Below are 26,771 nucleotides of genomic sequence, written 5' to 3'. Positions count from 1 at the left end.
GTTTGGCCCCATCACCTTTGTAACTGCCCTTCAAGGAGCTGCTGGTTGTGAGCAGATCCCCCTCTGCTTCCTCGTGTCCAGCCCACCTGGCTCCCCCAGCTCTCCTTGTGGATTAGGAGATGTTGTTCTCCCACGTCACTCATGGCCTTCAGGCACCAAAACTAGACACAATATCCACGTGTAGCCTCCCTGGGGCTGAACAGAGGGAGAAAATTACTCCCTTTGATGCCTACTAGCCATCCTGTTTTCCCTTGAAAGTCCCCAGTTTGTGCAAATCTTACACTTTAGTCTTTCCTCATAGTCCCACTGAAGCTGAGGTGACAGAGGCTGCATGTAATGATTGCTTGTATTTGCTAAAGAAGCAATATAGACACCTTCTGCATGTCCAGGGACTATTGTACATCATCTCCTCTCATCTTATGCTGGCACTGTGCATAATCCTGTGGAAGAGCTTGAATGGTTTGTCTACAGACTGTAGGGCATCTCAAGAGCCAAACAGGTGACACAGTGCTGGATGGGATGGGAGGTTATGATACAATATTTTATAAGGGCATGCAGTGATAAGGCTGGATAATGGCTTTAAACTGAGAGAATTTAGATTTAATATAAGGAAAAAGTCTTTACAATGAGGGTGGTAAGGCACTAGATCAGGCTGCCTGCAGAAGTTGTGGATGCCCCACCCAAGGAAGTGTTCAAGACCAGGTTGGATGGGGCTTTGAGCAGCTTGGTTTAGTAGATGTCCCTGCCCATGGCAGAGGGGTTAGAACTAGATGATTTTTAGGTCACTTCAACCCAAGCCATTCTGTAATGAAATATGGGGTTCTTGGGACTTCAGAGCTTGGGAAAGAGGAGAACTAACAAGGTGATTGTTGACGAGGCAGTGTAAGACATGGGTGTTTGTGCTTACAAGGGTTTTGATTTCTGTATCAATCTCTTTAGTGTTAAAGTACAGAAAAGGGGATGAGGATAGCCTCATGGAGAAGATCTCCAAGCTCAACTTCCACTCTATCATCAAGAAGTCCAACCGTGTGAGCAGCCACCTCAAGCATCTCACAGGCTTTGCACCCCAGGTACCGTGCATCAGCTGCACTTACACCCTGCAGTGCTTCTCCAGAAGTGTCTGCTGTCCCTCCACATCCCTTCCCCCTGTCCAGCTCTGATCCAGGCCAGCAAGGCAGAGTGAGCTTAGGGTCTGAACCACCCATCTCTGCTGTCCACCTTGGGGGCAGGAGGGCCTCACATCTTGTAGTCTGGGAGGGGCTGAGTCCTGCATTGCCTCTCTTGAAACACTTTCTCTCACAGCTAAAGGATGAAGCCTTTGAAGAGATAGAGAAGAACTTCCGGATGCAGGAGCGTCTGATCAAGTCCTTCATCCGGGACCTTTCCCTGTACCTGCAGCATGTCCGGGTGAGCCAGTCTGGGTGTGATGCCAGGCCTGTGGGGCTCACCATACACTGTCCCTCCTGCCTGCATGGTGTGTCCCTGCAGTGCCTCTGGCCACAGCTCCTGCCTCAACTCTGCTGGGGCTGGGTGGTCTGGGCTGCCCTGGGACAGCAAGCATGGCTCAGCTGTGTCTCCCTGGTGCAGGAGTCAGCTTGTATGAAGGCACTGGCAGCAGGGAGCATGTGGGACCTGTGCACAGAGAAGGGAAGTGGGGACTTGGACCAGTTCCAGAAAGTGAATCGTCTCATCAGCGACCAGCTCTTCTCCAGCTTTGTGAGTGAGGCTTGTGCCCCTTTGAGGCCCACCCTGGGGGTCTGCTGCAGATGGGCAGGCCTTGGGAGGCTGCAGGGAGGGTAACTTGGGAGAGCTGTGAGCATTCCTGTTTAGCTGTGCCCTCCTGAGAGCTTTGATGCCTGGCAGTTTATGACTGTGCCTGTTAGATACACATTTTTTGAGCCCTACCTGAAATGCTACAGCTCTTTATGCGAGTGGTTCAGGTACTTTGCATAGAGTTACCCATGCTGGCACAGTTATGTAAGATTATAGGATAATTGCTGTTGGAAGGGACACCTGGAGCTCCAGTGGCTGCCACCAGGAGACAATCACTGTATTGTCCTGGGGGGGCTGTGTGCTGGAGAGTGAGCTGCTGGTGTTCACAGTGGGAGAGAGCACCAGTCTCACCTTCTCCCTGCACCTCTGCCCACCAGAAAGAGCGGACGGAGCGGCTGGTGAGCTCGCCCCTGAGCCAGCTGCTGAGCATGTTTGCGGGGCCCCACAAGCTGGTGCAGAAACGCTTTGACAAACTGCTCGACTTCCACAACTGCACCGAGCGAGCGGAGAAGCTGAAGGACAAGCGAATGCTGGAGGAGCTGCAGTCAGCCCGCAACAACTACGAGGCCCTCAATGCGCAGCTGCTGGACGAGCTGCCCCAGTTCCTGCGCTTCGCCAAGGAGCTCTTTGCCAGCTGCGTGCGGGGCTATGCCGAGGCACACTGCGACTTCGTGCGCCTGGCCCTGGAGGAGCTCAGACCCCTGCTGTCGGTGAGTTCACACGCTGCAGGCAGCGCCCTGGGCTCAGAGCAGCACGAATCTGTGCAGGCTTTGAGCCTCACTGGGACCTGTCACATCGTGGGGGAAGCTGCTACTGCAGTTTCAGGCCACTAGTGACTTGTGGAGAGCTCCTGTGGGGTGGTGTTGGGGCAGGGATTGCAGGGTTATGTTGCGGTTGTGTGTAGAAGGCTCTTGGAGCAGTGGCAGGAGAGCATTCGCCTGGGAGAATGGTCACAAGTTTGAGGACCACTTAGAGCTGAGTCCAGACGGCACTGCAAGTCATAGGCAGGACTCAGAGCCCTGCCATGGTCTACACTGTAGCTCTTGGCCACTTCTCCCTGTACCTGTCACCTAACCAGGATCCTGACTTTGTTCCAGTTGCTGAAGGTGTCTGGCAGGGAAGGGAACCTCATTGCCATCTTCCAGGATGAGCACAGTCGAGTCCTCCAGCAGCTCCAGGCCTTCACCTTCTTCCCAGAGTCCCAGGCGGCTCCCAAGAAGACTTTTGAAAGGAAAAGCATGGAGCGGCAGTCTGCCCGGCGGCAGCCCCTTGTTGGCCTGGTGAGTTCCCTCTGCCCGTGTCAGGGCCTGCAGAGCCCAGCACAGCCACTCACACCTGCCTCGTTCCTCTGCAGCCGACCCACTTCCTGCAGTCGGATGACATCCGCGCTGCCCTCCTGGCCCGCTATCCCCCGCAGAGTCTCTTCCAGGCAGAGCGCAATTTCAATGCTGCCCAGGACCTGGATGTCTCCCTGTTGGAAGGGGACATTGTGGGCGTCATCAAGAAGAAGGACCCCATGGGCAGCCAGAATCGCTGGCTCATAGACAATGGGGGTAGGTGGCTGTTCCCTGCCCTTGCTGCTTGCTGTGAGTCTCCTCTTCTGGTCTCCCTGTGCTCCAGTCTGAGCTCCCTTCCTCTCCCTCTGCAGTGACCAAAGGCTTTGTGTACAGCTCCTTTCTGAAGCCCTACAACCCCCGCCGCAGCCAGTCCGACGTCTCTGTGGGCAGCCACTCTTCCAACGAGTCAGAGCACGGCAGCTCCTCTCCCCAAAGCAACGCCACCCTGACCTTCAGCCCCAGTGGGGCGGCCGTCACCTTCACTCAGAAACCCCTGCAGGACTCTGTCTCCCCAGCAGAGTCCCCACTGGAGGTGGACTCCCCCTGTGTGTCCCAGCTTGGCTCTGGTGACAGGACAGCCCCGCTGGCTGCTACTGTGACATCTCAGCGCCGCTGCAGCCGCCCCGAGCAGGGCTGCAGCCCCAGCTCTCGCAACGGGCACCCCACCAAAGCACATCTCAGGCCCACGCCCTCCGTGGAGGACAGAGACTCAGGGCTGGAGAACAGCGAGTCAGAGGGCAACCAGGTGAGTCTTCAGCCACCCACGTGGGGCTGGGGATGCCAAGGGCTAACAGCTTTGATTGGCTGGGGACAGAATCATCCTCCTCCCTGGCAGTGACCATGAATATGTAGGAGGTGGGGTATGAGACCTTTTCTTCCAACAGCAGAGAACCAGGCTTCAGATGGAGGTGGGCAGAGCCAGGATGGGGCCAGGGCTGTCACTGGGGAGGACAAAAGCCCACACATCCTATGCAGTGAGATTAAGGCTGTGTGGTGTGACCATCTAACTGATGCTCTCCCCTTGTCTGGCAGGTCTACTACGCTCTCTACACCTTCAAAGGCCGAAACACCAATGAGCTGAGCGTGTCAGCTAACCAGAGACTCAGGATCCTGCAGTTTGAGGACATCACAGGCAATCAAGAGTGGTGGCTGGCCGAGGCCCATGGCAAGCAGGGCTACGTGCCCTCAAGTTACATCCGGAAGACAGAGTACACGTGAATCTGCAGACAGAGCCTGCACCCCGTGCCTTGTTCCTGCTGGGACTGCTAGGGTCTGGGGGAGGCTGGCCAGCCCTGCAGCCCCCACTGCTCACCCTTAAGGCTATGCCTCTCACAGTTGTGCAGTGCTCCTGGGCCCCAAACACTGGCTGCCATCGTCCCTTTAGGGGACAGAGAAGGGTGGGCTGGCCAGGTAAGCAGGAGCAGGCAGCTTGTGTGAGGGCAGGGGTGAGTTCACCTCTGAGGTGTGTTTGAGCCTCCTGTGTCCAGCCAGGAGCAGGGGAACAAAGCCTGGGGCTGTCACTTGCCCAGAAGGGTAAGGCTTGACTCAGGCTGAGGAGCTGCTGTGGATTTAAATTGTGGAAGGCTAATGCTGAGTTTCTGGAGATTGTCTTTAGTCAAGTAGTATTAAAAGCAATCCAGACTTTGTGAATACGCTCCCTGTGCAGCAGGAGCCTGGTCTTGCCTGTCTCTGCAGGACTTGGGGTGGGACATTTACACAGTGCCTGGGGAAGCAGCTCTGAGGTTTGCTGGGAGTAGTTGAGCCCTAGGCCTGGGCTGGATATGGCCTCTGAAACCCTCACAACAAACACCCCAGCAGGTGCCTTCTCCCTGTGCTTGGTCTCCCAGGGGCTTGGCCTTTCCAAGGTCTGCTGCTGCCAGCAACCATCAGATTCCCATCTTTCAGATGAGCCAGAAACCCTTGTCAGCACAGTGTTGGCTGTGCCCAGGACCCATCTTTGCACTGACATGCCCACCTGGCTGCTCTGGGCTGGAGCAGGGGAGAAAGCAAAGCACAAGCTGTCCTCCAGCCTGTTTCTGGGGTCTGACCAGAAGTGCCTCACCTGTGTTTTCCTGCACAGCATTGGAGAGGGTGCTGACATTCTGGAGCAGCAGGAGCCTCATCCCTGGGAGGGCTGTGGTGCCTTTTGCTGCATTGGTGTGTGATACAGCTGCTGCCATGTCCTGAAGGGAAGAGGTTCCCTTCATAGGGCAGTGTTTGTATTCCCTGTACTGCTGCTCTGCAAATAAAGATTTGCCTTTGTGGATAGAAGGTGCCTTTGCAAGTGTTGGGAGATGTGGGAGGAGTGTCTGGCAGGTGCTGCAGCCTTCATGCAGAGCCTGCAGGGCCAGGAACATTTCTGTTTTGGTGGGATCCAGCATTCTAGTGCCTTGGTCTTTGTGCCAGCTGCAGCTCAGGCATGAGGAAACACTTAGAGAAACCTTCTTTATTAAGATGAAATTGTTGCACTGCCCTCTTCCCCAGGTGTATGTTACATGACTCTGGGGCTAGTGGGGTTTGCCCTGCTCTAAGTGGGCACCTGCTCTTTGCCTGAGGAGATCTGGCCCAAGAACAAAGAGTCAAGGTTTATCAGCAATAACCTCCATACTTGGTGTGTACATGGCTGTACACAGACGTGTGCCTGCTGCTCTCCAGCTTGTCTCCACCACCATCACGTTTGCAGTCTGGAACCACAGCCCCAAAATCTGCCTCACAAGTGGTTGTGATAGCCTCAGGGAGAGGCTCATTTATTTGCAATACAATCAAAGGGAGCAGTAGCCACGGGAAGGCAGGCAGCCCTGGTTTTGCTACAGAGCAGTGTTCTGCGCAAGTAGAGCTGTGCCCCTCGATTTGGACTGCCCAGCTCTATGTAACTCTGTTGGCAGCTCTCCCCACCCAAGCACTAGCCAGGTTTAAAGCTAAACTGAGGCTTACTTACATGCCTTGACATCAGGCTTGTAGTTGGACGACTACAAATAGTTACAAAAAGTAAATACATTATAACATTCAGTCTTTGATTAAACTAAATTTCATTCCCTAATGCTAAAGCATCTCTAAGGTAGATTCACCTGGCATGGTGAAGTACAAAAACTAAGACCACCCCCACTGGAGGTCATGATCTCCGTGCCTGGCAGACAGCTTTTCCCCTCTACCCTGGAATAAATTATGCAGCTCCACACCCTTGTGTGCACATCAGGCAGGATGTGGTAGTAAGGTTAACAGCTCGCTGAAGTCCAGATGCTCAGTCTCTGGCCAGCCAGAGAAGCCACCCTCTTTGCTTCCCTGCTGCAGAGAGGCCAATTCCTGGCAGCTCGGCTGTGGGTGAGTGGCAGCAGGAGGAGCTGTCTGACAGCCGGCCCCTGCCTACAGAGCCGTGGTTTCTGCAGCAGTGATGCCGGCGTCCTTTGCCATCGCAGAGAAGATGCCCTGCTTCATGAGCAGCTCCGTGGGGCTGTCGAATTCCACAATCTGCCCAGCTTGCAGCACCATCACCCTGGCAAAAGGGAACAAGGCCTCAGCTCCCAGGATCTGAGAGGATAGCACAGCTGGTGCCAGCGCTGCAGCCCACCAACCTTCACTCCTCCTGAGCCACTTTATGTGGTTCTCCTCGCAGCAGTGCTGAGGGCACAGCAGTGAGAGGGCACAGCCCTCCTCCCTGTGTTATGGGTGACACACATAAGGCGTCAAGAGCAAATGCTTCTATGGTCTGAAGGATCTCAAAAAATATTTCTCCCACAAAGGCAGCATTTCTGCATGGACATCCCTACTATCCTTCTGTTCTCTTCACCACTGTGTATTACTGCCCCAGGCTCTGCATCCACCCCTTCCCCTCTGGCTGCATTCTCGCTTCCGCTGCTGTCCACCTCTAGCCCCATCCCAAGAATCCAGATGCCCACTGCCTTTGCCCTGCAGTATGGTCCCGTGGTACCTGTTGCTGTCCATGATGGTATGGAGGCGATGGGCGATAGTAAGGACAGTGCAGTCAGCAAACGCACTCCGGATTGTTGTCTGGATTAAATGATCCGTTTCCAGATCTACGGCTGCTGTTGCTTCATCCAGGATGAGGATCTTGGCTTTGCGGAGAAGGGCCCGGGCCAGGCACACCAGCTGCCTCTGTCCAACACTGGGAGGAGATGAAGAGCATGAGTTACAAGACAGACACTAGTGGACCTTCTGCAAGCCTACTGCATCTTGCTGCTCTGACCCCAACACTGTCCCTGGCCTTTCCCCACTGACCATCTGCCACCCCCAGCACCACGTCCCTCAGCATATTACTCTCTGAGCCACCACAGAAGGGTTGGCTCACACTAGCTTGCTAAGAGCCCTGACTCCTCTGCCATTTTCTTCCATTTTCACTTCCCAGAAGCTTCTGTGCATCAGCCCTGGACAACCACTTTGCTGGAGGCTGCTGTTCCAGGCTGGTCCCTGGGATTTAGAGAAGGGAGGGGAGCTGCGCCTGCATCTGCTCCTCTGCTCACCTCAAGTTCTCCCCTGCCTCGCTCACGTGATGCAGCAGCCTCTCGGGAAGGCCTTGCACATAAGTCTTCAGGTGAGCCAGCTCCAGGGCCTTCCAGACCTCCTCATCAGAGTACTGGTCAAAGGGGTCCAGGTTCATCCGCAGGGTTCCAGTGAAGAGCACGGGGTCCTGCCAGGGACAGCACCGTGTTCAGCCCCACCACAGCCATTTAGCAGGGGCAATGGCTCCTGGCCTCGAAGTGTGGCCACATCCTGCTCACACCACTGCCTGCAGCTGGCAAGGGATGTGGTGACAGCCTGCTCACAGACCTTTGGCACGTCCACAGCACCCAGGGACACACTGAGGCCATGCAGTGCCTGCAGGGGCCATGCAGCAGTGGGATGTGGAAAGGCGGGGGTCAGCTCACCTGGGGGATGATGGTGAGGTTGTTGCGCAGGTCGTGGAGACCAATTGTTGCTATGTCCACGTCATCGATGATGATCTTCCCTCCAGCCGCCTCCAGCAACCGGAACAGGCAGTTGGTGAGGGAGGATTTTCCAGCCCCAGTCCGGCCCACAACCCCCACCTGTGGAAGCAGCTTATTAGACCAGATGACAGGGCTGTAGAAAACAGGGCAGATGCTCTCTATCTTGGTCTGGTGGGCCTTCCTGCCCTTACCATCACCCAGACTGTCTGCTTTAGTTCCTTTCCTGCAGCTCAAGTCCCCAGGAGCCACATCCCACCCCAGCGCACGGACTGAAGCCAAGAAGAAGAAACAGCTTTAACAGAGTAAAGAGTGTAGTGAGGGCAGAGGCACCTTCTCAGTGCTCCCAATGTTACAGGTGATCCCCTGAAGAACCAGGTCCAGTTCAGGTCGGTAGCGAACTTTGTAGTCAATGAACTGGATCTCGCCTCTGCTGGGCCAGCCACGTGGTGGACGCTTTTTTGTCACCCATGGAGCCTGGGGGAGGGCACAGGAGCATTAAGGGGGTTCACTCTGCAATGCTGACTATCACCAAGCTGTGCAGCAGGTGTTTGCCCAGACCCTGGATCCCTCACCTCATTCTTCACAGTCGCGTACTCATGGACCCGCTCCACAGCCACGATGTTGGTCTCCAGCTCCGAAGATGTCCTCACCAGCCAGTTCAGTGTCTGGGTCACCTGCATGGCAGAATCAGAGGGTGCAGAGCTCAGTGGCACCCAGGGAAAACCACCTCCCACCTCAGCCCAGGGAATCATCCTGGGCACAAGCACACCTGGCCCCTAATGCTCCACTGCTGAGACACAGCCCCCCTCTCCCCAGCCCTTCAAAACTTTGCTGCAGCATCTCTGATCCACAGCAGGGCCATTTTCCTCCCCATGGCAGCAAGTATCCCACTCAGACTGGGATGAATATGTGCTTCCATGGCTCTATAGCCACTCCCCAGGTGATGGGACACCCCAAATAATCCCATTTCCATGGATCAGAGCTGGTGGCAGGGCAGCATCCTGCCAGCAGCCCAGAGCTCCCAGAGACAGCCCTGCCCCAGAAGGAGAAAATGCTTTCAGTGACTCACACTGAGAGCAGAGGAGACAGAAAGACCCACGATGCCGCCCTCCAAAGTGCCCTTTGCAATCACTGCCAGGAGTGCAGAGAAGAAAACCACCAGGCTCCCAACGAACTCCAGACGGATGGCCAGCCACCTGCACCAGGAGAGGACAGCTGAGAGGGGCAGGAAGGCATCTGCCTGTGCCCAACACACAGCCTGCCAGTAACAGCACACTGCAGCAGCATCCCCCACAGCCAGCCCCGAGCCCAGCGCTGTGCACACTGCACACATTGGTGCATGTACACAGCAGATCATCTGTGGCCAATTCTGCAAGCAGGTTCATTTATGTTACATAACCTGTACATAACCTCCTGTGCTGGTAGTGCCATGTATCAGAAGAGCCCCAAACATTCAACCCTCAAACACCCAAATCATTTACCAATAAGATTCAAAACCAGAAAGTGCTCACATTGCAGTCCTGCTGGGCCTGGAGGATCACCCTCTTCCCAGAACTCACCAAGAGCATCTCAGCCCTTGACTGCACAACCCACCCTGCCAGCCTCTGGACACTTTGTAGGGGAGAATACTTTGGCTTTCAAAATCACCCTAACATGTCCCATTGCCGCAGATGGTGCCCCTCTCCTAAACTGCCCCAGTACCTATGCAGACCCTCAATGCTGAGACCAAAGGACTGTAGGGAGGGATCCCAGGGATCTCTCTCAGAACCCAGAAGCCCAGGCAGAAGTGCTGCTAGCTGTGCTGTGGCATAAGTGGCAAAACTCACCTATTCGATATTATCCAGGAATAAACACTTTTCTGATTTATGTCCATGGTGATCTCATTTTGCTTCAGGAACCGTTCTTGGTGTCCATAGGCCCGGATCACAGAAAGGCCTGACACTGTCTCACCAAAGTGGGAGTAGATGGGAGACCTGGTGACAGAGTCCAGACGCCTCAGCTGGCGTGACGTGGACACGTAGAAGCGCTGAAATGAACGGCATAGACTGGTTACCAACACAAAGCACAGCAGCCACCAAGATACTGCTCTCAGCAGGGCAGAAGCTTCACTCAGGGCCCAGTTACTCACCAGCACAAAATAGTAGAAGATGCTCAAGGGAATGATAACAACAGCGAAGAAGGGAGTGGCCAGGCAGATCACAATCAGTGTGCTAATGATGGCCATGAAACAGGAGATCCAGCTGCGGAAGGACATGGGAATGGTCTCATCTACCGTGAAGATGTCCTGGAGCATATAAAAAAAGTATAGAGAAGCAGTCAGTGACCCCAGAGAGAAGGAGAAGCCCAAAGGCCCCATACACACAGGGCTCCTACACACTCCTGTGATAATACAGTGCCAGACACTTGTAAAAATATCAGATCATCCTGAATTGGTGTTGTGGTCACAACCTCATTTAGGGCCACAGTCCATAGCTTGTAAACAGCTGAGTTAACAGAGAAACTTGTAGGTACACAGTTTGTGGTAAGTGGGAGTGGAGCTGCAGCTGAGCCTCATCCCCAATGGGCTACAGCTGTGAAAAACAGGTGAACAGCATTGAAGGTAATGAGACATGGAGTGCCAAAGTGCACCGACCAATCACAAAAGGGTAAAGAGGACACACAGGTGTAAAACATGTAAGATAAAGGGTATAAAAGGTTGGGCTGAAAAGCAAGAAGAGCAGACACTTGCAGCCCTTTGAAGCGAAGTGATGTTGTACTGTATGGGCAGACACCTGAAGCCTTCTGATGTGGTATAGTGTCACTCTGGGCAAATGCTTAAAGCTTTCTGAAATTGTATGATGATACTTTGTATGTCATGGCCCTCTCAACTGCAACATATGCTGTGACAGAAACTTCCTATAATATTCCTCTGTTACACAGACCAGCTTTAAGAGCTGCATCTTCATCAGGACCTAGGATACAGGAGCAGTAATTGAAGCAAAAAGAGGGACAGGGCAAATTCCAGGTCCATGCAGGTGCACCCAGGTCTCCAGCTGGTCCTCATCCATCTCCTAGTCAGGCACCACATACTCTCTCAACTCAGAATAAACCCAGACCCATAGGCTTAATTTTAAGAGCCTCAAAAATCAAGAGATGGTACCAAAGGAAGAAGTGGAGAAGCATCACACTTGAAATTACGTGTTTGAGGTCTTTGACTTTCACTAAGATAGAAAAGATTGTAGATTTTGCTGGAAGTCTATAAACAGAAGGGCTTCTTATTGTGGGACATGAGCTCAAGGCTCTTACCTCTCTTAGTCATCTACTATGGACCCTCTTCTGTTTCTCCACATCCTTCTTGCCCAGGTGACTCCAAAGAGGACACAGTATCCAGGTGTAAGCTCCTCAGCACTGAGCAGAGCAAGTAACAACTTCCTGTGATTTGCCACACTGCCTTTCTAATAAAGCCCAGGATGTGGTTTGGCTCACAGTCAGCCTTGCATCCCCATGTCCTCCTGGTCCCTTCCTGGCCTTCACCTGGGCCCAGCTCTGCAGTGCTCAACAGGAGCAGGGTTATGCCACTACCCAACGCTCTGCAGATGTGGTGGAACAAACCTTCTGTGTGCTGGGGCTGTTCTCTTACCTTGGCAAAGCGATTGATGATGCGGCCCACCGGGGTGGTGTCGAAGAAGCTCATGGGCGCGCGCAGGATGTTGCTGAGCAGCTGCTGGTGCATGACACGGGAGGCTCGCATGGCGCCCCGGGCACACAGCATGGTTGCAAAGAGCAGGAAGACAGCTGCAAGGAGAGCACGGGGCTGTCACCAGCTCATGGGTGACACTGGCCCCAGGTACCCTTTGGCTTGATGGACACACCAAGCAGTGCCAAGCCAGCAGCTCTGCAGCAAGCCGCTGGGATAATCCTGCATCCCTCCTTCTTGGGAGGCCCCAGCAACTGTGTCCCAGCACAGGGGAGGAACACTAACCCTATTGGAAAGCCTTGGGCCCTAGCACTATGTCTAATCTGATTAAGGAAAATTATCTTAAACTGAGGGGGCAACACAGACTTGGGACAATTTCTGCTGCTTTCAGACTGGTGTGTGTCCACAATTCAGCCAGGAGCTGGAAGGAAGGCAGCAGCAGGCAAATGAACAAAATGCTGGGTCCCCTGCTCCTTACCGCACTGCTGGCTGCAGGCCTTGCAACTCATATCCCTCCTGGACCACACAGAGGAGGTGAGTGGGACCTGCTGTCCTCCCACACTGACCTTGTGAGAGCCCCAGTGCCCCAAAGACACCGATGCGCAGGTCCCGCAGCTGCGTGGGGTAGCTCTGGTTCTGGTAGCGCACAGAGTCGTCGGTCCAGTCACTGAGCCACAGGTTGCTCCCCACGTACGCCACGTATTGTCCAACATAGCCCATGACAATCCAGAAGGTAAAGCACGAGCCAACAGCACGCAGGTACCGCAGGTACATGGAGAACTTCACCTGTGGACCAACTGAGCCTCAGACCACAGGCAGTAACACCCAGCACAGCCTTGGGGCTCCACCTTGCTGCCCATTGTGCTCCCCTCCACCACCCCACCCACCAGTCCCAGGCAGCTCTGTCTCCTTGGCTGTGGAAGCCCACACCAGCTTCTCTGAGCCACAGTCAGGGTCTGGCAGCACTTGGCCAGAGCAGCACAGTGCTTCATCCCCCCATGCTCCTCACCCTGCCGGTTTCCACAGCTTCTTTCTCGATCAGTTGCTGTCCCTTCAGCTTCTTCGGGGGCTCCTCCTGGGCCTTCTTCTGGGAACTGGTGCTCCTTTTACTAAGGCTGCAGGGAGGTGATGAGTACCATTAGTCATATGGTGTTGAATTGGTCCTAATCTCCTGGGGGTTCATCCCTGTGCTGCACTGGGTCTTCAGTGGTGGAGTCCTCTGGAAAATAATGTCCTAACTGGGGCAGCTTTGAGTGAGCCTTGTGGAAGCACTAGGCATGTGCAGCCATAGAATTAAAGCCTCATTCCCAAAGGCAGAACTAGCCATCAGCACAAGTTTCAGGGAAGACTGCAGAGTAAGGCTGTGGCACACTAGAGTGAGTAAAGGCAAAATCAGATGCTCCTGACCCACAGCAGCTTGTGGTAGGAGCAGGCAGGGAGGCTCCCAGCAGGAACTCCGTGGGAAGCCCCCAGATCCCTGTCTCTGAGGGAGCAGTGCTTGTGGCAGGGGAAAGAGCTGAGAGCTCAAGTCATGGCCCACCTGCGACTCAATTTTCTCTGATGGATGCTGGCCTCTCGCTTCAGGGTCATTGTCACCATGTCTTCAGTGCGCTCCTCCATGCAAGGATCCACAGCTTCATCAGCCTCCTCTTCATCCCCAGCTAGAGCAACAGCTACAAGCACAGGGATGAGGGAAGGTAGGGTCAGGCACTGAGGAAAGAGCAGATCCCATACACCACACCTCTGCTCCGTGCCATACCCCAGGCCGTGGCTGTGTCCTACCACCACGTATCACACCTTCTCCAACCTTGCTGCAAGACCAGCACAGCAGGAGGAGGAAGAAATGCATTGTGCTGGAGAGAGATGTGATAGGGGACATAGGGCTAAAGGCCTGCTCAGAGGCAATCCCTCCTGCTGACTCCTCCCAGCACCACTGGCCAGACCTCAAGCAGGGATTTGTGCTAGTTTAGTAGTGCAAGATCTGGTAGTTCATGTCACTCCAGCTCAGAAGCATCTCCTTGAGCAGGTGGAGGTGGGCTCTCTGAAGACATACTGGGAATAGCCAGGCTGCAGCAGGACAACTGGGCTGAGCTCTGACAGGGTAAGCACCCACCTGACCTCACACCACTGCTACCCATAGCACTGGGGGATATGATAAAGATGAAATATTATCCAATGGGATGTTTAGAACTAACCAAAGGGTCTTTCTGACCTCAGCATCACAAAAATATTAAGCCTGTTGCCACATAAGATTTTGGGACCCATAATAAATGAACTAAAAAGGGAGTAAAAAAGTTAAACAGGTCCTGTGCTGGATGTTCAACATAACACTTGAATGCAAGTCTTAGTCAGAAGTTATTGTGCTGCTGATTGCCTGAAGCTGAGAAGGATTCACAGCAGCCACCACTGGTGCCTGGGTTGGATAGGGCCAGGTCAGGCTGACACATCAGACCTTCCTATCCCCAAGATACACCCACAGCCACTCTAACTGCCACAGCCCCACTCTGTTCCCATACCTGCAGTATTTTCCTCTGAAACATCCTCCTCCTGATTTCCATACAAGTTCAGGAACTGGGAAAAGGCCCCCTTGTTTGCAAGCAGGGTGCTGTAGGAGCCATGCTCAGACACTGCTCCTGCTGTCAGCACCACAATGTTATCGACCTGGGGCAGGAAACTGATACTGTGCGTCACCAAGATCCGTGTCTGCAACAAAGGGGTGCAGGGTAGTGATCATCAGAGCACCCCTCATCCCCAGCCATGGCTCTGCAGGCTCTCCATCTCCCACTTGGGGACTTGTCTGCTTAGCAATGCCTGGCTATGAGGACACAGGGTACCCCTCTGGGGACTCCTGAGGCCTCCCCTGCCTGCTGCAGCCCCCTGTGAAAGCTGCAGGATTCCCCTCTGTCCCAGGCAAGCAATCTCAGACTTCCTCGGATGGCTAACACCACACCAGTGCCACTCCTGCCTGGCTGGGGGGGTGGGTTGGAGGGTGTGGGTGCTCACCTTCTTTTGCAGCAGCCCTTTTGGCCCCAGCACGTGCTCGAAGAGGTACTTGCCTACGTGGGCATCCACGGCCGAGAGCGGATCATCCAGCACGTAGATGTCTGCGTCGCTGTACACCGCCCGCGCCAGGCTCACCCGCTGCTTCTGGCCCCCGCTCAGGTTGATTCCCTGGGAGGAAGGGAAGGACCTCCCTGCACATGGGGCTGGCACAGGGCAACTGCTCTGGCCTCTGCTGCAGGTGCTATCGGAAACCCCTGGTGCCCAGGGCTGATACCTTCTCTCCAATCTCTGTCTGGTCACCTGCAGGCAGCAATTCCAGGTCTGGGAGGAGGGCACAGGCCTTGAGAACCTGCTGATACCTGGCTTCATCCACTTCCGACCCAAAAATGATATTGTCTTTCAGTGTGGCATTCTGAATCCAGGCCTGCTGGGGGACATAGGCTAGGGAGCCCTGGAAGGAGAGACAAGAACCTGTCAGAGACCAGCCTGAGCACTGACACCTGCAGCCTGTCCTTGCCCAGAGCCACCACTCTGGGACAGTCCTGCTCTACTTCTCTGCTGAGCTCCCAGGCAGCTCCAAAGCCCTATGGACCAGCTGGCTCCTCTCACCTGGATGTTGATGTGTCCCTTGATATTCTCCATCTCCCCGAGCATGGCTGACACCAATGAAGATTTGCCTGAGCCCACAGCCCCCACCACAGCCACCAGGCTCCCAGGTGTGATGTCCAGGGTGACACTGCAAAGACACGAGGGCTGAGGAAGCAGCACTGCCAGGCCCCTCATCAGTTCCTGAGTGGGACAGGGCAGTGTCTCTGGGACACTCATGCCTAGCAGCACTGAGAGGTGGTTGCCCTCCCCAGCTAATAACACAGAAAGCCTCCCCTGCCCAGCCCTCTGTCCCCTGATGGAGCACTCACTCTCTTATGGCAGCGTTGCCGTCCTGCTCCCAGGCAAAGGTGGCCTCTGAGAAACGCACAGCACTGCCTGCCAGAGAGAGATGTCCCTCAGAGAGGGGAAAGCCCAGGGCTGGGCCAGCCTGAGGCCCACAGGGAGCAATCTGGAGGTTCACCTGCCTGCAATGGGGTTGTGGTGGATAGCTGAGGTGTCCAGGTCTTCTCCACTCAGGTAGCGCTCCAGCCTCACAGTTGACACATTGACCTGCCATGGTGGAAAGAGGATGAGGATGGCACATGGGCGTGGGTGGGCTGGCAAGAGCCCCATAGGCAGAGCATCACATCACAGTCCCCACCCAACCTCTGGGCCCCAAACCTGTGGGGTTATGCAGGTGAGTGCTGTCCCACCCCAGTGCCAGCAGAGTCCTGTGTGCTGAGCCCTGGGGGTCCATCACACACCTGAGCCCCATCTGCTGCTTTGGACAGAGGTCATGGGATCCCCCTGCACCCCCTGCCCCAGGTGAGGCCTGACCTGCACCAGGGCAGAGATGACCATGGGCAGTGTGGCCATGGGGAAGCGCAGCACATTGAAAAGGGAGATGGCAGTGAAGGCCTTCTGCGCATCCAAGATGTTGTTCTCATCCACAAGCACGTAGACAGCAAAGCTTGCTAAGGAGACCTAGGACAGATATAAGGGAAAGCCACCATCAGTGTGGTTGTGTGCAGCCCAGACCCTCAAATTACCCCAAGGCCTCAGCAGTGCTTTCATGCTGGGGACCTGTTCCCCTCCTGCTTCTGTTCTCCCTTGGGCCCCATTTCACCACCCTGATGGGACCTCTTCCTTTCCACCACAGCTCTCCTGCCAGGAACCAGAACCATAACCTATATCCCCCAGCCAGCCCCTTCCTCGCTGCAGAAACACTCCAGCTGAGGTCCCAAATATTTCCCATCTCCTTGGCCACAGCCCAGCCCCAGCTCAGAGGAAGGGACACCCTCCCCAGGGCTGTTGTCACTCACTCACCAGGAAAGGAGCACATGTGAAGGCAAAGATAGAGACTGACTGCAGGTAACCAAAGTTCGCCAAGTTCTTGAGCTCACGAGCCCGGATCTCATTAACTCGCTTCTCAAAGGAGGGCTCCCAGGCAAAAAGCTTCAGGATCTGCAGGGTGAGCAGGGTGAGCAGGTGCTGGTCTCACAGGAATGCCCCCCTCCACACTCAGCTCACTGGTGGCCAGCATCTCCATCACCTGGCTCGCCCAGAAGCCAACTGGCCACTGCATCTCCCCTCTGCTGTCCTGCTTACAGCATTTCCCCACCGCACTCCCACTCCCTCACTGCCAGCTCCTCTGCCACCATGCCACTACCACAGCCATGCAGAAAACTCTCTCTTGGCTTCCAACTCTTAGTCCAAGTATCCAGAGCTCCTCCCCAGCCAACTTTTCAAAAGATGAGGCAGCTGAGGGAATTGCTCAGACCCAGACACAGGGCCTCCAAGCTAGACTAACACTGGTGCTGTAGGGTTATAGAGGTGCTGCCTCCAGGGACAGTGCCCCAAGAAGAGGGGTGCAGCAGCTGCCCAGAGAGTCTCCACTCCACTGCCCACCTTGATTCCATTGAGGATTTCAGTCATTATTTTCATGCGTGCATCCTTGTTCTTCATGTTACTCTCCTACAAACAGAAGAGCCAGACATCACCTGAAGCAGACAGCAACTCACCCTTGGAAATCCATCTGGGCTGCCACAGGGAAGGGAAGGATGGGCTCCACAGCCCAGAGGAGTCATCCCATGAAGCTGAGCCTTGGCTCCCTGTGGCTCTGGACAAGTTGGGGAAAAACACCCCCCTGCTGTCAGGTAGAAGCTAAAGCTTTATCTTATGGGTGGCAATATCTCATTTTTAGCCCTCAAGGCTGTGCCCAGTCTGGTTCAAGTTCAGCTGTGTTGGTAGAACAGATCTCACCTATCTCCTACTCATGGCAGCTGATCTCCTCTGGCTCAGGCTGGAGGCACCCCCAGCCCAAGGGAGATCAACTTCCTAGGCTGGGAAAGATCCAGAGCATAAAAGCAAAGGGTAGGGAGTGTGGCAAATGAGGGAGGGCAGCAACAATGGGGTTGGACGTGGGAGACCAGGGAGGATACTGCACCCACCACTGACCTGAATGGTTTTGGCCTTGGCAACCAGGAATGCGTTTATGGGGAGCAGCAGCAACAAGGCTGCAATGCCAGCCAAGACAGAGGGGCCCAGCTCTCCCCAGAGGAAGACAATGGAAAGGATGATTTGCAGGGGGGATGACCACAGCTGGTGAATAAAGTTGGCCAAGTCCATGAACCTCTGGGCATCAGCTGACATCAGATTGACAGTCTCTCCCACCGTGGACTCCTTGCGGGTGGCTCCGGACATGGTGAGCGACTGGAAAGAGAAACCTCAGTCAGCAGAGGCCACCCTGGGAGCAGCCCTGCTGCCAGCAGCATGGCTCAGAGCAGGGAATCAGCAGACCAGGCTGAAACCACTTCTGGGTTTGCTCCTGGTGCTTCTGCACTGGGCACCAGTGCTCTCCTCACTGCCTGCACACCTGGAGCCACTGGGTGCAAAGAAAAGCACCCTGTGCAGGAATCCTAGGTGTTGTGCACCTGCCCCAGGTGCTGCACTGCTCTGAAGAGAACCCTGCCCCAGCCCCTGGTAGCTGTCAAACACATGGCTGCAGCACCCAGGTCCCAAGCAGAACTAGGGCTCTCAGTGTCCTCAGGGCTGGGGGGGTGTCCCCCAAGCTCTCCCTCTGCCTTCTGAGGAGGAAAGTGCACACACCCCAGGTTGATGGGGCAGGTGGATGATTTTATCCACAGCCCAGCTTGGAGGAAGCCAACAGGGATGATGACAGGACCATACAGACCTTCTTGTAGATGGCAGCGATGAGACTGGCTCGCACATTGATGCCAAGCTGGAAGCACAAGCTGAAGTGCTGCTGCAGGCAGAGGGACTGGATCACTGCTGTCAGGAAGAGCAGGATGGCATACAGATAGCCTTGCCAGGCAAAGGCATCCTCATCTGACACAAAGGCAATCAGCAGCCTGGCAAGGAAGGAAGCTCATGAGACACACAGCCTACTGAGACACACCCAAGCAGGATGCTCCCAGTGAATGCAGGGGGAGCATCCTCACAAGAGTGGTGAGCCAAACCCTGCCCCAGAGAGCTGGCTCGATGCTCAGCAAGCTGGGAACCCTGTTCTGCCACAGACAGGGCAGAGGGTCACTAATGGAAGAGCATCCACAGCAGAGAGACTGTGCTGCTCTGCACAACACACCAGGGAGGCCCTGCTGGGCTGAGCTGCACTGGCTCTGGAAGGGCCCCAAAAAGAGCCAGGACTGTCTCCAGGGAGGGAGCAGGGCTGCACAACAGGATGCAAGGGAGCAGGATAACACACATAAGAGTGTGTTATCCTGGCAGCCAGCTCAGATCAGTTCTTTGTTAAACTGTACCCCAACACATTCTCCTCTTTTTGGTGAGGGTACAAAATGTCCCCAGGTTCTGTGGCTGGGAGAGGCACACCTGGAGATGGTGGGGCTGGATACAGAGCACACACTGGGAGGTGGTGGGGCTGGGAGCAAAGTCAGGACAGAGAGAAAGGACTCACTTCAGCAGCTGGGGGCTGACAAACACAAGGGCATCATGCACCACCTTGAATGCCACTGCTAGCAGGAGATTCTGCTGGAAGGTCTTGCCCAAGGTTTTCATCAACCAGCCCCTGGGGTAATCCTTGGGAAGGCCTGAGTCCTCATTGTCTCCCTTCTTCTTCTTCTTCTTCTTTGGCTGCTTCTCCTCCTAGAGGAAAGCCCACACAGAAGTGAGGGAGCTGGTTGTACACACATCCTGCATCTGGAAGGATGCTTTAGGGCAGCACCTCACTGACCCCAGATCAGGTATCGTGAACAAAGCCTTGGCTTTAGCTCCTGTCACACTCCCTTTCACTGATCTCTGCTTATGTCATACACAGCCAAGACTAGACCTTCTCTTTTGTACCAAAGACAATTGTTAAAACCCAAACCAGCCTGAACCTCTCAGGCAAAAAATCAGGGAAAAATCATGAAGAATCTGAGGCCAGGGGTGGTCATGGAATGATGACCACCTGATGGAATGATGACCACCTGATGGAATGATGACCACCTCTGACCTCATTGCTGGAAAGTAACTGAGGTAGATAGACATAAGGGAACTGCTTGTACTGCAGATTTGAGGGTGGTTCCTGTCTTTATGTAAGGCAGAAAGATGGAGACTTTCTCGGTCTCTCAAAATATGGGGATCTGCCAAGGACATGACAGGAAGACCCTGCCATGGTTTCCCCTATCCTTGCCCATGGTCCCGTGGGATCAAAGAAGGGAACTGCAGGGAGGTGAGGTCACCCTGCTCCCTGAGGCTGGGCCTGGGTGTCTCAGTCTCACACGAGGCCAAGAGTAGGAATGGATTTACCAGCACCAGGATGTCTTGGCTCTGGGCCTTGCTCATGCTGTTCCCATGGTCTGGGTCACCTTCCTGGCGCCTCTTCTTGCGTTTCCGTTTCTCCAGTTCTGCCCTGGCCTTCTGCATTGCAGTCTTCATGTTCTTCTCAAAAGCAGTGTAAAGAGCCTTTGTCTTGTCTTTATCTTTCAATTCCCAGACATCCTCTATCTCCAAAGGCTTGCGATAGCCCTTGAAAACCATGCTGTGGGACAGAGAAATCCAATGACATTTGTTGGAGACTCCTGCTGCAAATGCAGAGCCTTCACACCACCCTGGCCCCGGGCTCAGGCTGCATGGGCTGCACCCAACGTGGTGCCTCTCCCAGCCTGAGCTGCAGGCTCCCCTCAGGCACCCCTGCACTTTGCCAGCCCGACCTCCCTCAGAGCCCTGCTCACCTGGTGTACCATTCAAAGGTGATGGAGCTCAGGAAGGAGGCTGTCGCCTGTGGGTTCTGTGGTACAAAGCAAAGGGGGTACTGAGAGATTGTTTATCTGGGGGATGGTTTTGACAAAAGCTGCTTTAGCACCCCCAGCCATTAAGGAGCCTCATAGGTTTCAAACCGTGCCAGCTCCAGCCCCAGAAACCTCAGCTCAGAGCCAGCCACAGCCCATGCTGGACACACATGCAGATACCCCAGGCTCCAGCTCTTACTGAGCCCTGTGCTGAAGTCTTCAGGTCCTCCCAAGGAGCCTGGAGCCTGCACGGAGCCTGCCCTGCCCCACACAATGCTCAGGATGTGGCGCCCCAAACCCAGTCCCTGTAGTCCTCATACCTTCTTCCCAATTTCCTTTGTTTCTGGGGCAATATCTGAGAAGCCTGAGACAAGGAAGAGCAGCAGCTGGAGCCCGTAGGAGATGAAGAAAAGGATAAACTGTGGCAGGTCAGAGACTGGTTCCTGCAGAAATGGAAAGCCCAGGGTTATTGCTGGGGATTGTCTCAAGGCCCCTGGTACTCAGAGACAAGATCCATCCCCTGGCTGAGCCAAACAGAGCAGTGCAAAACTCGCTCTGAGTCCTGGATCAGCTTCCCTTTGCCACCTCTCCCTGCTTCTCCCCGACCTCTTCCCATAAGTGTTTAAGTGGAGAAATTAGTCCTGGAGAGTTTATACTTCCGCAAAGAGACAGGATGAATTCAAACAGGGATTCCTCCCCAGGTCTTTTGTGGTTCCCCAAGGTCCCCAGGGCAGCTGGGACCCCAGTGATACCACAGAGAGCTTGTCAAGAGAAGAGTATGAGGAAGCTTGTTTGGGAGCAGAGCAAGACCACGTTGAAGCACAGAGCTTCCTGTGAAACCCAACCTGCAGGGCTCTCCGGACGAGCGACTGGAATGGCAGAATCCCACAGAGAAGGGAGAGTGTCCAGAAGCAGAAAAGCACCCCCGAATCTCTGCGCAAGCAGGAGCGCCGTGCATCCTGCACCAGCAGGACCATCATCTGGGGAAAGAAAATCAGAGCTGCAGGACGAGGGCTGGCTCTAACAGTGCCTTTGGAGTGTGTGTCCTGGGATGCCAGCACACATGGTCTGCTGGGATTCACTGCCTTGAAAACCCTGAACACACCACCAACCCTTCATAAGCTTCAGAATTAATTATAGAGGGCAAACGTTTACTTCAGGAAGACATAAGATCAGGTTTGAATCCACCCTGATGTTACAGCAGGGCACTATTACTCTTTCTAGCTGTTCTCTCTCCAGATTCTCAGACATGTCAAGCCATGAGGGGTCACACCCTGTCTCCAGCACCTTGCCTCCAGACCTGGAACTGAACCCAGATCACATTCCAGCTGTGCAGCCTCTCTGGTGAGTCCCCTTGCCTTATCATCTCACATGGACTCTGCATGTGAAACTAAATGACACGACAAAATAAGAAGGAAAGCAAATGAAGGTCTTATTTCGCTTTGAAGTGTAGCTCCTGAGCATTTGTTAAGACTGTTAGAATACTCCATGTCTCACACAAGATATCTGTAACTACCATGCACATATTCCATCAAGCTAATAGCCACTAGATCCTCTTTAGCCAGCTCTCTCCTCTGCCTGGGCACCCACGGTACTTCCTGGCGCTCTGCCCAAAACTGAGCAGCAATGTAAAGGAAGCTGTGAGACATCAGAGCAGCAAGCCATGGCCTGATGTTCACACTGCAAAATCAGTCCTTTGAAAGCACACTGCTCCTAGTGAAATTCTGTCAGGGACTCAGCTACATTTGCAGGCATAGAATCATCCCAGTTTTAAGGATAACAGCAGTGAGCGCTGTACAGCCAGGCATCTGCCCTCAACATATCATCCTCATGCACCACCCACACAGGTTTGGGGCTAGTCCCACCCAATTTCCAGGCTACCCCTGCCCCGTGGACACAGCTTCCCCTGATCTCTGTGCTAGGGAAGCCTCGTTCTGCTCAGTGCTGCAGTGTCACAGCATGTTCAGGCTGAGCCCTTACCCAGGTGGCGATGTACAGGCTGGGGTTGGTGTACTGCACGGCTGGCACAGCGCCCTGCTCCGCATCTACAAATGCCAGCGCCAGCCCCGCCACCGCCGTCAGCACCAGCAGAGCAGCCAGCACCTGTGGAGAGAGGGCCAGCCCATTGGGGACACTGGAACCACTGGGAGACTGTAACAGAGTTCAGCATAAAATACACCCTTACAGCCTTTTCAACCCAGAGTTGGCCTGGGGCAGCTTTCAACCCTGTGAATGCGCCACAGCTCCACAGGAGCACTGCCATCATTTTCAGTTTGGAAGATAGCAGCCCACAAGATGAGAGGCCCCAGTACACACTCTGCCCTCCCTCCCAGTGCATCTCTCCCTGTTATGCCCTCTGTCCCAGACATGCCTCCTGCTGGACTCCCCTTTACATTTCTGTCCTGGATTGTTCCCTGTCCCATTCCTCCTTCCCTCCCACACCTGACTGTAGCACAGAATCCTTCCACTCATACCACCAACACCTCAGGCTGCTCCAGCCTGTCATCTGTGCCCCCTCAGCTCCATTCTACCTGTTTGATGATGTAGAGTTTGGTCACAGAGGATTTCTTGGCTCTGGATTTGCACATGGGCAGGAGCTGCCATGGGGCCAAAATCCAGAAGAAGCCAAGGGGGATCCAGACCAGCACAGTCTGCTGGAAGCACTCCGGCAGGTCGGCATCTGGACGAGCAAGGTAGGAATCATTCTGGGGGCAGCAAGGACAGAACACCAGGTCACATGCAATGGCTTGGCTCTCACTTGGCACACAGGACAAGAGCCAACACTACTACAGGTCCTGCCTACCCAACTCAATGCCATTGCATCCCCCCTTCAACACCCACCCTCCTGGCTGAGCATTTCAGCACTCGGCCAAGGTCCGGGCGATATCCCCATCCCCATCCCCATCTCTGCCGGAATGAGAGATGGCCACCCCTTGCTGAAGCCAAGCCAGCAGAAGCAGCCGAAGCCAAATCATTCTCCAGATGTCCGTACAGGCTGTCCTATGTTCCCAGGAAGGCTAAAACAGGACAGAGCTCAGTAAGAGAGGCGTCATTGCCTCACTGTCTGGTGAACACTGTGCAGGCAGTGCACAGCACTCAGTGCCACGGCACTCCTGGACAAACCCCACACCCTCTGCTGACCACTGGCACTTGTGTCTCACTGGCAGGACAGGCTGTGAGCCTTGGAACCCACTGCCCTCCCCACAGAGGGGCTGTCCTACCCAGAGAACAGGCACAGGGGATGATGCAGTCACTCACCCAGAAGACAGAGCCACAGAACTTCTCCAGGGCCGCTGACATAGCTCGGGGAAGGAGAAACGGCAGCTCCTTCCTCTCGCTCTGCCCAACTGAGAGACCTGGGCAGATGCTTGGGATAAAAGTCCCCCCACACCCTCAAGCGGTCTTGGGACAAAAAACTCTGACGACCCACAGTTATTTATTAACTCGGTGCTATTGCACAACCCTACAAACCAAAGCAGTGACCAAAAGGGCTTGGGAAGCTGCACAGCTCAGGAGCAGAGAGCAGAGGAAGACCCAAGGAAGAGACCAAAGGGGAGATACAGGGAAGTCACAGAGTCACTGCAGGACACCACAGCCATTGCTCAGAAACCATAGCCTTGATCAGTGCACACCAACAGACACAAACTCGTCTGGACCTGCTGAAGATGTTACTTTGATGCAACAGATCTCTCTGGTGAGAAGCATGCTGAATGCCAACAAAAAGTCCAGCAAAGGCTGGTCCCACAGTGGCTGGTGCCACTTGGCAAGGGGGCCCATGACACCAGCAGTGCCCCTGGCCTGGGAATCTGCAGTGTCTGGCAGCTGAGCTCACCACATGCAGTACTGGTCTTTCTGAGTCTTCAGGATCCAGATTCCTTTTACTAATTTCCAGTCTGCAGGGCCTGAAGATTTTCCAAATTCCTTCTTTTGCTTCTTTCTTTCCCACATTTCCACGTTGTCTGTGTGTTATGGCAGTTGGCTGACCACAAAACCCCAAAGAGACTTTGAATCTTCATGCTAAGGTAACCCCCAACATCTGACAGATAGAGGATGACTCCCAAGGAGACTGACTGCCACTGAACCCTTGTTGCTTAGGAAGGCCTAAGTGTGACAGGAACACATGGGGACAGTGCTACTAAGGCTAGAACTGGATTTGCTTTATCATGCGTGGTTTTGGGGAACAGCAGATAAAAGAGGACAGTAGGGTGACTGCAATTATTGTGCTGTCTCATTGTACACGGAGTTACAAGATAACTCAGAAGTCAAGGGTGACATGATGAGTAATTCCTCAGGAACCATCAATACCTAAGAAAGGCTCAATGTCCAACTCAGTGGTTAATTATTAGCAATTTCTCTGATTAAATCCACATGTTTTTGTAAATAAAACTATCCATAGTGCTACGTCCTCCAGGCCAGAACCATTACACTGCTCATGAGAGCTGTAAACTGATGCAATGAGTAAGAAGTGAATGGAGCACTCACTCAGCCCTTCTCCATCTGGACTGCTGATGTGATTTGTCTTTCTGGCACTGGCAGAGGTGTCCTCTGGCCTTGCTCAAAACCACTTGGAGCACTGCTGCCAAGGGGCACACTTGTTTATGACACCTCCCTACATAATGCCCCATCCCATTGTTTATCTCAGTTTTTAGTACAGGTCACATCTCATCCTCACCCTGGCTTTGGTCTCTCACTCAAGAGTTGAAGTGTTGCCCTCAGTGTAGGATTCCACTCCCTCTGATGTTCAAAGCAAGCATAACCCACTTTCTCTACCCTCACAGCTGGGGCATGCTCCTCTTAAAAACCCACAAAGCTTTACTGTCCTTCAGCTCCTTCCCTAAATCTTCCTCCACTAAAATACCCAGAAAACATTCACTGGGACCAAGGTGATCTAAGTAGCACCTCTTTGGCCAGCAATACCATCGTATCCCTGTGCTCCCCTCTCTTTATCCATCTGTTATACAGCATGTTATAGCTTTTCAAAACTAGGTATTGATTCGTGCCTGTCTCACACAGGGTCTGATCCTGAGGTCTCTGCCAGGCAATCAGCCAAACTGCTCCAGCCCTCACTGCTCGTATCTTCTCTGAAGTTTCTCTGCCTCGTCGTGTTCTTACCCCATGTTCAAAAACATGAGGCAGCCTGGTCAGCAGAATATTCTCACCTTAATTATCATTATTATGATACTTACATATTATTATGATGATTGGTAGCCCAATCTTAACAGAGCTACCAGTATCATAATCACGACCATGACTCATAAAATCTCAACATAAGTCATGAACTCCTATGAACTCTCATGAACTCTCTATTGACCATAATAATAAATTTAAACACTCTTTCCAAGTTTGGATTCTTCCCTAAAGCCCGCACATTTGTCAGTGCTGAAGCAAGCTCTGACACCAGCACCATGCAGTCACTCCCTTCCCAGTTCCTCTGTTAAGAACTTAAGTTCCCAAAGTATTTTTGGAGACACCAATACCTCTGATGGATTCATGTGAAAAAGTGGATGTACCCTTTAAACTGAAAATATGTAGTCTTGATGATAGGTTTTCAATAATGTGATTGTATTTAAGGTGACAAAGGTGCTGCCACCTTGTCAGGTATCACATTTTTTCCATACATCCTCACAGGCTGTAAGCTATTGCCAAGATGGGAAATCTGTAACCAGCATTTTTGTCCTGAGGTCCAATGTCTTGGCTGTCAGAGGGATCCTCTTCAGCTTTGTGATCTTTTACAGAAGAGCAGGCAGGATGGATAAAGGTGCTTTACTTCTAGGACTCTACACTTCTAATGCACCCTCTGATACCATTTAAATCTTTCACTGGGTATTTTACAGCTGAGTCTGAGGCTTCAATCCTGACTAGGCAGCAATGATCGAACAGGCACATTCCCCAAACACTGTCTAGAAAACAAGCAGTTTATGCATTATGTTGGGACAAGGACCTGGAAACTCCCTTAGAAAAAGCAGCTTGTCCTCCCAAGAAATCTCACACACCAACCCCACCTCATGTACTGAGGACCCACAGCCCAGGATGGCTCACAGCTTCCTCACCCCATCAGCCAGGTGCTTCTCACCACTTACACCTGCTGCATTGCTAATCCCCACCTATGGTGCTGGCTGACCACAGCTGGCCTTGTTTCCCAGCTGTGGCCATGGTGTTTCCCACCCTGGCATTCTGGATGTGATTCTGTATTCTCTGGCAC

General features: G+C 53.8%; 2 protein-coding genes across 8 annotated transcripts in view; one reads left to right on the top strand and one right to left on the bottom strand.

The window, feature by feature from the left end:
- The window catches only part of DNMBP (dynamin binding protein), a 34,331-nt gene extending 28,950 nt beyond the window's left edge, over positions 1-5,381 (top strand). For all 7 annotated transcript variants that reach the window (XM_077183009.1, XM_077183013.1, XM_054636881.2 and 4 more), the window contains 8 exons: positions 940-1,070; positions 1,303-1,407; positions 1,588-1,716; positions 2,151-2,483; positions 2,871-3,053; positions 3,128-3,326; positions 3,422-3,855; positions 4,143-5,381. In XM_077183009.1, coding sequence (XP_077039124.1) covers positions 940-1,070; positions 1,303-1,407; positions 1,588-1,716; positions 2,151-2,483; positions 2,871-3,053; positions 3,128-3,326; positions 3,422-3,855; positions 4,143-4,328 — 1,700 coding nt within the window. In that variant the 3' untranslated portion in view covers positions 4,329-5,381. The remainder of the gene's footprint in view (positions 1-939; positions 1,071-1,302; positions 1,408-1,587; positions 1,717-2,150; positions 2,484-2,870; positions 3,054-3,127; positions 3,327-3,421; positions 3,856-4,142) is intronic.
- Positions 5,382-5,827: 446 nt separating this feature from the next.
- On the bottom strand, positions 5,828-26,717 carry ABCC2 (ATP binding cassette subfamily C member 2). Its single transcript, XM_054636904.2, has 32 exons — positions 23,828-26,717; positions 23,101-23,274; positions 22,550-22,672; positions 21,415-21,549; positions 20,890-21,012; positions 20,513-20,568; positions 20,088-20,319; positions 19,255-19,442; positions 18,514-18,691; positions 17,778-18,032; positions 17,229-17,294; positions 16,647-16,784; positions 16,158-16,304; positions 15,802-15,890; positions 15,650-15,712; positions 15,342-15,468; positions 15,007-15,183; positions 14,733-14,900; positions 14,246-14,432; positions 13,270-13,402; positions 12,739-12,844; positions 12,296-12,515; positions 11,673-11,827; positions 10,182-10,337; positions 9,880-10,079; positions 9,123-9,249; positions 8,626-8,727; positions 8,384-8,527; positions 7,994-8,152; positions 7,589-7,755; positions 7,039-7,233; positions 5,828-6,603 (listed from the first exon to the last, which is right to left on the bottom strand). Exons 1-32 carry the CDS (start codon positions 23,867-23,869, stop codon positions 6,474-6,476), a joined length of 4,662 nt encoding a protein of 1,553 aa, XP_054492879.2. The 5' UTR covers positions 23,870-26,717; the 3' UTR covers positions 5,828-6,473.
- Between the last annotated feature and the right edge of the window lie 54 nt (positions 26,718-26,771).

Source organism: Agelaius phoeniceus, chromosome 9 (genome assembly GCF_051311805.1).
Source record: "Agelaius phoeniceus isolate bAgePho1 chromosome 9, bAgePho1.hap1, whole genome shotgun sequence".
Taxonomy (NCBI): domain Eukaryota; kingdom Metazoa; phylum Chordata; class Aves; order Passeriformes; family Icteridae; genus Agelaius; species Agelaius phoeniceus.
Note: the sequence above shows the minus strand (reverse complement) of the source record. Positions and strands in the feature narration are given on the sequence as shown.

What these genes read in the sequence shown, in the direction of transcription:
- ABCC2 (XM_054636904.2), bottom strand. Translation starts at nt 23,869, where the DNA reads ATGTCAGCGGCCCTGGAGAAGTTCTGTGGCTCTGTCTTCTGG. An exon ending in CCAAGGCCAAAACCATTCAG is followed by an intron (nt 17,295 to 17,777) that starts GTCAGTGGTGGG and finishes TTCTGTTTGTAG; the next exon opens with GAGAGTAACATGAAGAACAA. An exon ending in AAGGGCTGCTGCAAAAGAAG is followed by an intron (nt 14,433 to 14,732) that starts GTGAGCACCCAC and finishes CCTTTGTTGCAG; the next exon opens with ACACGGATCTTGGTGACGCA.